General features: G+C 40.9%; 1 protein-coding gene across 2 annotated transcripts in view; it reads left to right on the forward strand.

Annotated features, from left to right (window-relative positions):
• The window catches only part of TMEM39A (transmembrane protein 39A), a 224,362-nt gene that overhangs the window by 157,876 nt on the left and 53,363 nt on the right, over positions 1-13,123 (forward strand). Inside the window, exon 4 of one of the 2 annotated variants that reach the window (XM_053705851.1) lies at positions 10,264-10,347. The exons of the other annotated variant lie outside the window; for it this stretch is intronic. Within the exon in view, the coding sequence (XP_053561826.1) occupies positions 10,264-10,347 (84 nt within the window). The remainder of the gene's footprint in view (positions 1-10,263; positions 10,348-13,123) is intronic. 2 annotated transcript variants of the gene reach the window in all.

The raw sequence follows: 13,123 nt of genomic DNA on the forward strand, positions 1-13,123 counted from the left end.
AGAGTTTCTGAATTATCTGCTCTTTTCTTGTGAGTCTCCTTTTCTGATTTTTCATCAGGATAAGGCGGTGTTGCGAACTTCTTTTTACCTAAGGTTGTGAATTCTAACAACTTTAGTAGAGAAATTGTGGTTCCTTCATTATGTCCTAATCCTAAGAATTCTAAGGAGAGATCATTGCATTCTTTGGATGTTGTTAGAGCTTTGAAATATTATGTTGAAGCTACTAAGAATTTTCGAAAGACTTCTAGTCTATTTGTTATCTTTTCCGGTTCTAGGAAAGATCAGAAGGCCTCTGCCATTTCTTTGGCATCTTGGTTGAAATCTTTAATTCATCATGCTTATGTCGAGTCGGGTAAATCTCCGCCTCAAAGGATTACAGCTCATTCTACTAGGTCAGTTTCTACTTCCTGCGCGTTTAGGAATGAATCTTCGATTGTTCAGATTTGCAAAGCGGCAACTTGGTCTTCTTTGCATACTTTCACTAAATTCTACCATTTTGATGTGTATTCTTCTTCTGAAGCAGTTTTTGGTAGAAAAAATACTTCAGGCAGCTGTTTCAGTTTGATTCTTCTGCTTATAATTTCAGTTTTTCTTCATTATAAGATTTAAACTTTATTTTGGGTGTGGATTATTTTTCAGCGGAATTGGCTGTCTTTATTTTATCCCTCCCTCTCTAGTGACTCTTGCATGGAAGATCCACATCTTGGGTAGTCATTATCCCATACGTCACTAGCTCATGGACTCTTGCTAATTACATGAAAGAAAACATAATTTATGTAAGAACTTACCTGATGAATTCATTTCTTTCATATTAGCAAGAGTCCATGAGGCCCACCCTTTTTTTGTGGTGGTTATGATTTTTTTTTTGTATAAAGCACAATTATTCCAATTCCTTATTTTTTATGCTTTCGCACTTTTTTCTTATCACCCCACTTCTTGGCTATTCGTTAAACTGATTTGTGGGTGTGGTGAGGGGTGTATTAGTAGGCATTTTGAGGTTTGGGAAACTTTGCCCCTCCTGGTAGGAATGTATATCCCATACGTCACTAGCTCATGGACTCTTGCTAATATGAAAGAAATGAATTTATCAGGTAAGTTCTTACATAAATTATGTTTTATGGTTGTCTTGTGATGTGGGATCGCTATATTTAACATAGCACATTATATAGGTTTACATACAACTAGATTTTATCTAGACGAAGATTTATACATGCCCATGGTACAAAAAGAATACTTGCTTACTTTGATTGATTACATCCTTAAACATAATTATTTTCAATTCCTTGATGATTATTATTTACAAGTCAAGGGAACGGCCATGGGCACCAGATTTGCCCCTAGTTTTGCAAATCTCTTTATGGGACAATTTGAGGAATTGTATATTTATAATTCAAAATGAAGGGGAAATCTGGTGTTCTATGGCCGTTACATTGATGACCTCATCTTTATTTTTGAGGGATCCACAACTGATGCTATGAACTTTGTTAAATCTTTTAATGACAATAATATGGGCATAGGTTTTACCTGTAATATACAAGAGTCAGCCATTGAGTTCTTGGATGTGGTCCTGTCATGGGATGTGGATGGTAATATCTGTACCTCAACAAATTTCAAGAAAGCGGACTGTAATAATTTTTTACATTTTAGTAGTAATCATATATCGAATTGGGAAAAAGAACATTCCCTTTAGCCAATTCTGTAGTATTCAACGTAACTGTTCTTCTATAGAAAAATATGATGAACAGTCCAAGACCCTTACCTCTAGATTTTTGGAGAAAGGTTATCCATCGGATCTGATTTTAAATTGTTATGATAGGGCCAGGATACTAGATAGAAACAAATTGTTGACCGATTCTGCCAATAAGGATAAAAATGTTGAGAAGTTACAGAATGGGCAACCTCTATTCATCACACAATTTAACTCTAATTTTAAGGCAATGAAAAATATTTTGGAAAAACATTGGCCTCTGTTAATGAGAGATCCTGTTCTAAAGAAAACATTATATGTAAGACCTAAAATAGTATATAGAAGAGCTCCCACACTCGGAGACTAGCACCTAGTAAAGTGGTTATGTCGGCTAGAAGTAAAAATAAAAACATTGTAAAGAATGACGCAGAAAGACCCTCCAGAACTAACCTAAAAGGCACATTGAAAAAAGGAAATTTTAAATGTGGCAAAAAACTGTGCTATATGTGTAGATATATTACCCATGGTCAAACTAGTATTAAATCTAATACGACAGGGGAGCAATACCACATAATGAACAGATTATCTTGTGATCCCTCCTATGTAGTATATGTCCTTACATGTGAATGGAGATGGAGTGAACGTCTTAGAAATATTAAATCGAAATCGTTAAAACATAGTGTACCAAGACATGTTTGTCAAGAACACACCCCAGGAAGCTGTAATCTAACCATAACCCCTTTAGAAAGCATTCCGTTCAGTCGACTTTCAAATAGGTTCTCCAGACTCAGACAACGAGAGACATATTGGATCTACAAATTTATAACATTTTTACCATTGGGTCTGAATGAAGTAATTGACTCAGCTGGATTTGTTTAGTTCCATATGAGTTGCACCTTACATTATTGCATTGTTTAGTTGGTGACTAGCCATTTAAATGTGAACCAGAGTCTATTATTAGTGTTGTCATGCTTTTATCTTGAATTTCAAATAAGCAGTAGATTATTTTTTTTCCCCCTGACAAATTAATTCCTCCCTCCATTTGCCGGCCCCTTGTATCATGTGACAGCCATCAGCTAATCATAGACTAGAATACACATACCCTGCAAACTCAGTAGGAGCTGGTGCCTCAAAAAGTGTGTATATAAAAAGACTGACAATAGAAGTAAATTAAAAAGTCTCTTAAAACTGAATTCTCTATCTGAATCAGGAATTTTGACTTGTGTCCTTTTAAAAGAGCTACTTTTCAGCAAAGGATATTTTTGCTTGAAGTATTGATCTCTTAATGGCCGTCACTGATGAAATTCTGAGTAGGACACTAGGCCTGGCACATTTCACTGTGGCACACTTTACCTGAAGCAGTTTTTAAATAAAGGGACATTAAAGTAAAAATTAAACTTTCACGACACAGAACATATAATTTTAAACAACTTTCTAATTGTATTTTTATGTTAAATTTACTTTGTTTTGTTGATGTTCTTTGTTGAAGAGCATACCTAGCTTAAGAGCTTGCACATGTCATGAGCGCTCTTTGGTAGCAGTGTTGGCAATAAGTATAACAATGAGCACTGTAGTAAACGTTACCACCGGGCAGTATATGCTGCACATGTCTCATGCACTCTTTTACCAGCACTGTGCCAGTTTAGTGAAGCTAGTGGCAGCATGTATTATTTTAGTAATAGAAACAATAAACACTGCTCAAACAATATAGCTAAAAAACTGAATATATTTATTAAAACAAAGAATACAAAGAGGATGTTATAAAGTAATCAAATACAAAAAAAGATACTTGCATATAACTGAACATCCACAAATGTAGCTTGTCCACTATTTAAATTCTGGCCAGACTATATGACAAAATACAATGCATTTTGAGGTTCCACCTCCTCATCAGTGGACTCTGATTTCATCACTGACTTAAAGGGACACTCAAGTCAAAATTAAACTTTTGTCATTCAGAAAGAGCAGCGAGTTTAAATAACTTTCCAATTTACTTCCATTAACAAAATGTGCACAGTCTTTTTCTCCAACATAGGTGTGTCCGGTCCACGGCGTCATCCTTACTTGTGGGGATATTCTCTTCCCCAACAGGAAATGGCAAAGAGCCCAGCAAAGCTGGTCACATGATCCCTCCTAGGCTCCGCCTACCCCAGTCATTCTCTTTGCCGTTGTACAGGCAACATCTCCACGGAGATGGCTTAGAGTTTTTTAGTGTTTAACTGTAGTTTTTTATTATTCAATCAAGAGTTTGTTATTTTGAAATAGTGCTGGTATGTACTATTTACTCAGAAACAGAAAAGAGATGAAGATTTCTGTTTGTATGAGGAAAATGATTTTAGCAACCGTAACTAAAATCCATGGCTGTTCCACACAGGACTGTTGAGAGCAATTAACTTCAGTTGGGGGAACAGTGTGCAGTCTCTTGCTGCTTGAGGTATGACACATTCTAACAAGACGATGTAATGCTGGAAGCTGTCATTTTCCCTATGGGATCCGGTAAGCCATATTTATTACGATCGTAAATAAGGGCTTTACAAGGGCTTATTTAGACTGTAGACTTTTCTGGGCTAAATCGATTCATTATTAGCACATATTTAGCCTTGAGGAATCATTTTATCTGGGTATTTTGATATAATAATATCGGCAGGCACTGTATTAGACACCTTATTTCTTAGGGGCTTTCCCAAAGCATAAGCAGAGTCTCATTTTCGCGCCGGTGTGGCGCACTTGTTTTTGAGAGGCATGGCATGCAGTCGCATGTGAGAGGAGCTCTGATAATTAGAAAAGACTTTCTGAAGGCGTCATTTGGTATCGTATTCCCCTTTGGGCTTGGTTGGGTCTCAGCAAAGCAGATACCAGGGACTGTAAAGGGGTTAAAGCTTATAACGGCTCCGGTTCCGTTATTTTAAGGGTTAAAGCTTCCAAATTTGGTGTGCAATATTTTTAAGGCTTTAAGACACTGTGGTGAAAATTTGGTGATTTTTGAACAATTCCTTCATGTTTTTTCGCAATTGCAGTAACAAAGTGTGTTCAGTTTAAAATTTAAAGTGACAGTAACGGTTTTATTTTAAAACGTTTTTTGTACTTTCTTATCAAGTTTATGCCTGTTTATCATGTCTGAACTACCAGATAGACTGTGTTCTGAATGTGGGGAAGCCAGAATTCCTATTCATTTAAATAAATGTGATTTATGTGATAATGACAATGATGCCCAAGATGATTCCTCAAGTGAGGGGAGTAAGCATGGTACTGCATCATTCCCTCCTTCGTCTACACGAGTCTTGCCCACTCAGGAGGCCCCTAGTACATCTAGCGCGCCAATACTCCTTACTATGCAACAATTAACGGCTGTAATGGATAATTCTGTCAAAAACATTTTAGCCAAAATGAACCCTTGTCAGCGTAAGCGTGGCTGCTCTGTTTTAGTTACTGAAGAGCATGACGACGCTGATATTAATATCTCTGAAGGGCCCCTAATCCAATTTGAGGGGGCCAGGGAGGTTTTGTCTGAGGGAGAAATTACTGATTCAGGGAACATTTCTCATCAGGCTGAATCTGATGTGATTACATTTAAATTTAAGTTGGAACATCTCCGCATTTTGCTTAAGGAGGTATTATCCACTCTGGATGATTGTGAAAAGTTGGTCATTCCAGAGAAACTATGTAAAATGGACAAGTTCCTAGAGGTGCCGGGGCTCCCAGAAGCTTTTCCTATACCCAAGCGGGTGGCGGACATTGTTAATAAAGAATGGGAAAGGCCCGGTATTCCTTTCGTCCCTCCCCCCATATTTAAAAAATTGTTTCCTATGGTCGACCCCAGAAAGGACTTATGGCAGTCAGTCCCCAAGGTCGAGGGAGCGGTTTCTACTTTAAACAAACGCACCACTATACCCATAGAGGATAGTTGTGCTTTCAAAGATCCTATGGATAAAAAATTAGAAGGTTTGCTTAAAAAGATGTTTGTTCAGCAGGGTTACCTTCTACAACCCATTTCATGCATTGTCCCTGTCACTACAGCTGCATATTTCTGGTTTGATGAACTGATTAAGGTGCTCGATAGTGATTCTCCTCCTTATGAGGAGATTATGGACAGAATCAATGCTCTCAAATTGGCTAATTCTTTCACTCTAGACGCCACTTTGCAAGTGGCTAGGTTAGCGGCTAAGAATTCTGGGTTTGCTATTGTGGCGCGCAGAGCGCTTTGGTTGAAATCTTGGTCGGCTGATGCGTCTTCCAAGAACAAGTTACTAAACATTCCTTTCAAGGGGAAAACGCTGTTTGGCCCTGACTTGAAAGAGATTATCTCTGATATCACTGGGGGTAAGGGCCACGCCCTTCCTCAGGATAGGCCTTTCAAGGCAAAAAATAGACCTAATTTTCGTCCCTTTCGTAAAAACGGACCAGCCCAAAGTGCTACGTCCTCTAAGCAAGAGGGTAATACTTCTCAAGCCAAGCCAGCTTGGAGACCAATGCAAGGCTGGAACAAGGGAAAGCAGGCCAAGAAACCTGTCACTGCTACCAAGACAGCATGAAATATTGGCCCCCGATCCGGGACCGGATCTGGTGGGGGGCAGACTCTCTCTCTTCGCTCAGGCTTGGGCAAGAGATGTTCTGGATCCTTGGGCGCTAGAAATAGTCTCCCAGGGTTATCTTCTGGAATTCAAGGGACTTCCCCCAAGGGGGAGGTTCCACAGGTCTCAGTTGTCTTCAGACCACATAAAAAGACAGGCGTTCTTACATTGTGTAGAAGACCTGTTAAAAATGGGAGTGATTCATCCTGTTCCATTAAGAGAACAAGGGATGGGGTTCTACTCCAATCTGTTCATAGTTCCCAAAAAAGAGGGAACGTTCAGACCAATCTTAGATCTCAAGATCTTAAACAAATTTCTCAAGGTCCCATCGTTCAAGATGGAAACCATTCGAACTATCCTTCCTTCCATCCAGGAAGGTCAATTCATGACCACGGTGGATTTAAAAGATGCGTATCTACATATTCCTATCCACAAGGAACATCATCGGTTCCTAAGGTTTGCATTCCTGGACAAACATTACCAGTTTGTGGCGCTTCCTTTCGGATTAGCCACTGCTCCAAGGATTTTCACAAAGGTACTAGGGTCCCTTCTAGCGGTACTAAGACCAAGGGGCATTGCAGTAGTACCTTACCTGGACGACATTCTGATTCAAGCGTCGTCCCTCCCTCGAGCAAAGGCTCACACGGACATCGTCCTGGCCTTTCTCAGATCTCACGGCTGGAAAGTGAACGTGGAAAAGAGTTCTCTATCCCCGTCAACAAGGGTTCCCTTCTTGGGAACAATTATAGACTCCTCAGAAATGAGGATTTTTCTAACAGAGGCCAGAAAGACAAAGCTTCTGGACTCTTGTCGGATACTTCATTCCGTTCCTCTTCCTTCCGTAGCTCAGTGCATGGAAGTGATCGGGTTGATGGTAGCGGCAATGGACATAGTTCCTTTTGCGCGCATTCATCTAAGACCATTACAACTGTGCATGCTCAGTCAGTGGAATGGGGACTATACAGACTTGTCTCCAAAGATACAAGTAAATCAGAGGACCAGAGACTCACTCCGTTGGTGGCTGTCCCTGGACAACCTGTCACGAGGGATGACATTCCGCAGACCAGAGTGGGTCATTGTCACGACCGACGCCAGTCTGATGGGCTGGGGCGCGGTCTGGGGATCCCTGAAAGCTCAGGGTCTTTGGTCTCGGGAAGAATCTCTTCTACCGATAAATATTCTGGAACTGAGAGCGATATTCAATGCTCTCAAGGCTTGGCCTCAGCTAGCGAGGACCAAGTTCATACGGTTTCAATCAGACAACATGACGACTGTTGCGTACATCAACCATCAGGGGGGAACAAGGAGTTCCCTAGCGATGGAAGAAGTGACCAAGATTATTCTATGGGCGGAGTCTCACTCCTGCCACCTGTCTGCTATCCACATCCCGGGAGTGGAAAATTGGGAAGCGGATTTTCTGAGTCGTCAGACATTGCATCCGGGGGAGTGGGAACTCCATCCGGAAATCTTTGCCCAAGTCACTCAACTATGGGGCATTCCAGACATGGATCTGATGGCCTCTCGTCAGAACTTCAAAGTTCCTTGCTACGGGTCCAGATCCAGGGATCCCAAGGCGGCTCTAGTGGATGCACTAGTAGCACCTTGGACCTTCAAACTAGCTTATGTGTTCCCGCCGTTTCCTCTCATCCCCAGGCTGGTAGCCAGGATCAATCAGGAGAGGGCGTCGGTGATCTTGATAGCTCCTGCGTGGCCACGCAGGACTTGGTATGCAGATCTGGTGAATATGTCATCGGCTCCACCTTGGAAGCTACCTTTGAGACGAGACCTTCTTGTTCAGGGTCCGTTCGAACATCCGAATCTGGTTTCACTCCAGCTGACTGCTTGGAGATTGAACGCTTGATTTTATCGAAGCGAGGTTTCTCAGATTCTGTTATCGATACTCTTGTTCAGGCCAGAAAGCCTGTAACTAGAAAGATTTACCACAAAATTTGGAAAAAATATATCTGTTGGTGTGAATCTAAAGGATTCCCTTGGGACAAGGTTAAGATTCCTAGGATTCTATCCTTCCTTCAAGAAGGATTGGAGAAAGGATTATCGGCAAGTTCCCTGAAGGGACAGATTTCTGCCTTGTCGGTGTTACTTCACAAAAAACTGGCAGCTGTGCCAGATGTTCAAGTCTTTGTTCAGGCTCTGGTTAGAATCAAGCCTGTTTACAAACCTTTGACTCCTCCTTGGAGTCTCAATTTAGTTCTTTCAGTTCTTCAGGGGGTTCCGTTTGAACCCTTACATTCCGTTGATATTAAGTTATTATCTTGGAAAGTTTTGTTTTTAGTTGCAATTTCTTCTGCTAGAAGAGTTTCAGAATTATCTGCTCTGCAGTGTTCTCCTCCTTATCTGGTGTTCCATGCAGATAAGGTGGTTTTACGTACTAAACCTGGTTTTCTTCCAAAAGTTGTTTCTAACAAAAACATTAACCAGGAGATTATCGTACCTTCTCTGTGTCCGAAACCAGTTTCAAAGAAGGAACGCTTGTTGCACAATTTGGATGTTGTTCGCGCTCTAAAATTCTATTTAGATGCTACAAAGGATTTTAGACAAACATCTTCCTTGTTTGTTGTTTATTCAGGTAAAAGGAGAGGTCAAAAAGCAACTTCTACCTCTCTCTCTTTTTGGATTAAAAGCATCATCAGATTGGCTTACGAGACTGCCGGACGGCAGCCTCCCGAAAGAATCACAGCTCATTCCACTAGGGCTGTGGCTTCCACATGGGCCTTCAAGAACGAGGCTTCTGTTGATCAGATATGTAGGGCAGCGACTTGGTCTTCACTGCACACTTTTACCAAATTTTACAAGTTTGATACTTTTGCTTCTTCTGAGGCTATTTTTGGGAGAAAGGTTTTGCAAGCCGTGGTGCCTTCCATTTAGGTGACCTGATTTGCTCCCTCCCTTCATCCGTGTCCTAAAGCTTTGGTATTGGTTCCCACAAGTAAGGATGACGCCGTGGACCGGACACACCTATGTTGGAGAAAACAGAATTTATGTTTACCTGATAAATTTCTTTCTCCAACGGTGTGTCCGGTCCACGGCCCGCCCTGGTTTTTTAATCAGGTCTGATAATTTATTTTCTTTAACTACAGTCACCACGGTACCATATGGTTTCTCCTATGCTATTATTCCTCCTTAACGTCGGTCGAATGACTGGGGTAGGCGGAGCCTAGGAGGGATCATGTGACCAGCTTTGCTGGGCTCTTTGCCATTTCCTGTTGGGGAAGAGAATATCCCCACAAGTAAGGATGACGCCGTGGACCGGACACACCGTTGGAGAAAGAAATTTATCAGGTAAACATAAATTCTGTTTTTTATATATTTACACTTTTTGAGTCACCAGCTCCTACTGAGCATGTGCAAGAATTCACAGAATATACGTATATGCATTTGTGATTGGCTGATGGCTGTCACATGGTACAGGGGGAGGGGAAATAGAGCTAACTTTGAAAAGCATTGCATTGTCTTGTTATCATGCAAATCTATTGTATTCACTGGTCCTTTAATTTGCATCGTATTTGCTGCCACTGTCTCTTTGAACAACACAGCGTTTGCGTTCTGGTGTATAGAACTTGCATAGCATATGTACATATACCACTAAAACAGTTGTAGCTGTTACTAGAAGCATTCATATATAGAAATATATTAGTTTTAATATGCATTTGGGTTTAAATTTTGTTTTCCTTATATTAGCAGCCTGAAAATTCTGATACTTGAATCCCCAAAGTTTACCAAACCATTTTGTAACCCTGCTGTAGTTAGCAGAAACCGTTAGATTTTACGCAGTTCTAAGTATGTTTACATGAGCTTGATCCCTTTTTTTAACCCCTTGGCTGCTAGATACAATGTGTTTTAACCCACAATGGTAACCAAAGGCTTTATACTTAACATTTTTTCAGCTTTTTTTTTAAATTGTATGCAATTTGTTTAATAGTATTTTATGTCTATTTATATTACAGTATTCATATAATTATGATATTATTTTTTTTGTTCCCTCAGAATTTCCACCTTATTGATTACCACGTGGCAGCCTTTATTACCGTTATGTTAGCGCGAAGGCTTGTGTGGGCCCTGATTTCAGAGGTAGCGTATTACTAGGTTACTTTTTTTTACTATGTGTGATACAGGCCAGAGTATTTTGTAAATGCAAAGTAAAAAAACACATACAAGGAAAGTAACAAAATATGGTTATATTGTCTACCCTACAAAATGTTTTTGAGATTTTCTATAATTATTGTAATGGTGACCCCCCAAAGTGACCAGGACTTACTGCGACATGAACTGGACACAAGGAAGGGTCAAGCTGCCACCATTTCATTAGATCATTTCAATATTTGCATTATTATGTGTTTAACATTTTTGATGGCGTTAAACATATATTTAAAGTAAGAGGAATTTATTGAAAACAAAATACAGAATTGTTGTTTTATACTAAATTGTCCATCCTTGATGATATCACAATAAACCTAGCTAAACAAATTTATTCTGCTATTCATCTACAGCACTCAGTCTGTGTGGTAGGTAAATGTGAACCACAACAGTGTAGGTCCGGCAGCTGAGTATATGTAAGTTTTGCAGGCTGTCAGGAGCCACTGGCCAACTCCCAAATGATGCCCCAATCAAACAAAACAGCAGCACCTCAATACAGTTCCAAGGTTTATTGGAGAAATGTGCTTGAAATGTGCCTACTGCTTATACTGTAGTACAGGAGTGGGCAATTATTGGCTCTCCAGTTGTTATAGACTACATCTCCCATAATGCTTTTTCAGCAATAATGTTGGCAAAGCTTCATGGGAGATGCAGTCCATAACATCTGGAGGGCCGATAATTGCCCACCCCTGCTGTAATATATTGCATGCCGTATATGTGTCAAGAAACCGGAGAGACCTTTTTAAAAGCAGCATTTTTGCCAATACATTTTTAATGCAAAATGCTCGTAACTAAATTTGAAATGCGCTGCTCTGTGTTTGAAATTCAGTTTTCCTTCTTAATATAATGTGTCCACGGCATCATTCCTTACTTTTGGGAAATACTGAACCTGGCCACCAGGAGGAAGCAGACACCCCAGCCAAAGGCTTAAATACCTCTCCCACTTCCCCCATTCCCCAGTCATTCTTTGCCTTCCATCACAGGAGGATGGCGGAGAAGTGTCAGAAGATTTCGGAGGAAGGGTATCTGCCCTTCGATATGGGACTGGAGTTTTAAGTAGTCTTGTCAGCCTCTCAGTGAGAGCATTGATGGAAGTTATAGTCTGGAGATGCAGGTAGAATCTTTCTGCAAACCAATCCAGACTGCCTTCAAACAGCTCCTAAGCAATCAGTGTTGATGAGTTTCACTCCCTGCTTGTTTTCTCACTCAAGTCCATGTCAGGAGTGATGCAACAAGACTGTCACACTTGAGAGACTGTGTTTCTGTTCCACATCATAGATTCTGGTAATATTGTTTAAATCTTTACATATGTGGAAAACGCTAGAAGACAGGGTCACAGTGTGACTCCTTTTATCTTAATAGAATCATGGGTTAATATCTCCTGAGGGGGATTATTGAACAGTGGGGATTAATCAAATGTGATGCTTTGATTTTATGCTGCTTTATGTGTGAGATTTTATTGGGCTCATAGGCTGTTTGTTATGTGGCTGGAACGCACAGGTTTTTACTTTCACTTTGAGGGCTGCACAGCTTGTAGCTTGGCACGCTTTTTCTCATAGCAGGGGTCTTGCTTTCCCTTCCTCTTTCCTGACCGAGCTGGCTGTCGGTGAAGATGCTATTTCTCTGCATTGTCTGGGTCTAGGAGCTGTTGAGTGCCCCAGCCATTTGGAGTATAAAGGTGCCGTTTTTTGAGATATATAGATTGTTTGTTTATTTTCTGTGTCCTGCTGTCATTAGCTTAAGCTATGGAGGATTCTGAGATATTACAGGGTACTCCCTCTATTCCAAATAGTAATACCTGTTTATATTGTGAGGAGGCCTTGGTATGCCTGCCCTCTCAACTATGTTCCACATGCCTTGACAATGTTATTCGGTCAAAGAAGGTTAACCACTTTAGTACTACTGAGCTGTCCACCTCTGAGGACTCGCCGTCCCGTGAGGTGCATACCCAACATTCATCTCCTACACACGCAGCTTCCCGTAGCACGCTTAATCCTCTATCTTGAGATGGCCTTTTACCATCAGATTTTACCACACAGTTAAAAACGGCGATGTCTGAGGCCCTCAGTGCTTTACCTCGCCCTGCTAAACGCAGGTGAAAGGTTAAACATAGCTCTTCTGCCCCGGGGTCATCATGTAATTTATTGGATTTCTCTGCTCTGTCTCAGTTATCCGAAGATGAATCGCACTCTGAGGCTTCAGAGGGTGAACTTTCTGGGACGGAGTCTGCTGCCTCTAAGCCTCCTGCTGCGGAGGAACCAGCCTTTAGATTTATGATTGAACACTTACATTTTCTTCTAAAGGAAGTCCTGTCTACATTAGAGCTTCCAGAGGCCAAGTTGCCTGATGAACCTTTGATTCCTAAATTAGACAGAGTTTACAAGGACAGGGTAGTGCCTTTAACTCTTCCTGTACCTATAAAGATGGCGAACATTATTAACGAATGGGACAGAATTGGATCTTCCTTTTCTCCTTTGTCTTCCTTTAAAAAATTATTCCCGGTTCTGGACTCTCAATTGGAGCTGTGGGGTTCCGTCACTAAGGTGGATGGCACTATATCCACGCTTGCCAAGCGTACTACTATCCCGCTGGAGGATAGCTCATCATTCAGAGAACCAATAGATAAGAAGATAGAAACTCTTCTAAGAAAGATTTGCTGGTGCAACTCCTTATCGGAATGATCGAGGTGGAGGGTCCCCTCGACGTTATC

Source organism: Bombina bombina, chromosome 3, assembly GCF_027579735.1.
Source record: "Bombina bombina isolate aBomBom1 chromosome 3, aBomBom1.pri, whole genome shotgun sequence".
In the NCBI taxonomy this organism is placed as follows: domain Eukaryota; kingdom Metazoa; phylum Chordata; class Amphibia; order Anura; family Bombinatoridae; genus Bombina; species Bombina bombina.